At 44.4% G+C, this 1,756-nt stretch overlaps 1 protein-coding gene across 1 annotated transcript; it reads right to left on the bottom strand.

Moving 5' to 3' along the window:
* Window positions 1-310: 310 nt before the first annotated feature.
* Window positions 311-1,517, bottom strand: LOC149230272 (F-box protein PP2-B15-like). Its single transcript, XM_089378926.1, has 3 exons — window positions 914-1,517; window positions 748-798; window positions 311-614 (listed from the first exon to the last, which is right to left on the bottom strand). The coding sequence occupies exons 1-2, from the start codon at window positions 1,418-1,420 to the stop codon at window positions 754-756; spliced, it is 552 nt and encodes a 183-aa protein (XP_089235052.1). The 5' UTR covers window positions 1,421-1,517; the 3' UTR covers window positions 311-614; window positions 748-753.
* Window positions 1,518-1,756: the final 239 nt, after the last annotated feature.

The raw sequence follows: 1,756 nt of genomic DNA, 5'->3' as shown, positions 1-1,756 counted from the left end.
CCAAAACTCTAAATGAATAAAGTAGGACCAAATTCTAAAAAGAATCAAGTGACCTATAAAAGTCTACATAAAATCTTCAACCTGCCACAGAAGGCTAAGCAAAGACAAAATGTGTGCAACTTCCCTGCAAGTGCAATCAACAGGAAGACCCAAAGCAAAGAGGGTATTAAATACATCAAGAGGAAGGTACTCATTAGGCGTTCATTTGGCTTTCTCAGAGTCTCTTACCGCCTGGGCATCTGACCTTTGATAGATCATAGCCCAAACCTAAGCTCCCCAGGGAAATATCCAGTGATCTCCGCATGAATCGTGATTCAGATAAACCCCAACCACAACATTGATCCAAAGGCATATCCAGTAATCTCAGCATGATTCAGATAAACCCCAACCACAACATTGGTCCAAAGGCGAAAGACACAACTGTGCAAAAATTGACTCCCACCCAGCTTCCACTTACATTAGAAGGATCGCTTTGAACACACGCAATCCTCCATACCTGTAGAGCAATGTAGGCATTCCTGAGCCTCGTTTTCGGAAAATACAATATGGGGTCGACCAAAAAATTAACCCCAAAGAACTCCAAATCATCGTCATGCTCTAAAGCCAATAGCTGCCTGCATATGATTTTTGAACCAGATAACTCCATGAGAAGCCATCACAGAATACCGTGACCTCAAAACCAACAAGAGAAGGAGACCCTTAAACAAACAAATTGAAAAATAAAAAGAAGAAGATTGATAATCAAACCTGGAGTCACATGTAACCCAATTTCGCTGGGGATCCTTCCAGCCAGGCCATCTATTGTTGTTCCAGCAGAACAAAAACATATGAATATGAATTATTAATGAGTTGATGAACGGCGTTTTCCCAAATATGACAACCAAAACCCTGAGAATAAGTGATATATAAATACCTTTGTGCCCCCATCTATGAGAATTGGATCGACGAGGCGAGCGCACAGTTTTACCATTGAAGCTGGGACAGGGGGGTCAGCCCTGGATACGATCTGGTGGCATATTTTAAGAAGGGATTTGTTCCACAGATCGCCCGAATAGGCCACAGAATTGAAGAGCTTGGAGACAACTGACAATCTGCCAATGTCGCACGGCATAGTCAAGGAGAAAATGACCAGTATACAACTCTCTGGCAGGTCCAACATACCTGTCTCGCGTTCAGGTTCAGGATCAGGCACTAATCCAGCAATTGGGTTCCCGATGGCTGCCATGGCTACCTGCTCTAAAAAACATACAAAGACCAAGTAAGTAGTTTTGGACTCGGCGATGATAGGGTAAATTTTACGGTTCAGTGTTTCAAGTTCCTGCCGAGGATTGTCGCTGTATGCAACGGCTGAAAGAATCAGCGCATCGGCAAGCCAGACGGGATGACGGTCTTGCTTGATTATTTGGCTGTGCGTGGCCATCGATTTTGTGGTTCTGCGAATACTAATGTCTCTCCCTCCACACCACCACGATGTCTGGCCTCCCCAGGCGCCTCCTTCTCGTCTGTGCTCACCGCAACCTATCTTGTTGAAAGACGGTTGACGGTTCGTATGGAGCCTGGCGCCTGGCATTGCGCAATTGAAATCAACGGTTAAGGATTACTGGATCGTCTAACATCCAAATCGAATGGCATATATTTTGACACGACAGCAGTTTGGAGAGTTTATTTCAGAGGGAAACGCCTTACGGCGTAATTAATGGGGTGGAATTATCTATACTATTGTTCAACCAATGCCTAATCAGTGACACATGTCAAC

The sequence above is a fragment of the Pinus tabuliformis genome, chromosome J, assembly GCF_031772625.1.
Source record: "Pinus tabuliformis cultivar Carrire ecotype Pingquan chromosome J, CPIR1, whole genome shotgun sequence".
Classification (NCBI taxonomy): domain Eukaryota; kingdom Viridiplantae; phylum Streptophyta; class Pinopsida; order Pinales; family Pinaceae; genus Pinus; species Pinus tabuliformis.
The sequence above is the reverse complement of the archived record's forward strand: the minus strand, read 5'-3'. Positions and strand labels throughout refer to the sequence as shown.

Excerpts from the sequence above, each read along its gene's own strand:
- LOC149230272 (XM_089378926.1), bottom strand. The coding sequence starts at position 1,420 with ATGGCCACGCACAGCCAAATAATCAAGCAAGACCGTCATCCCGTCTGG. Across the intron at positions 799-913 it reads TCATAGATGGGGGCACAAAG|ATGGCCTGGCTGGAAGGATC; the intron begins GTATTTATATAT and ends GAACAACAATAG.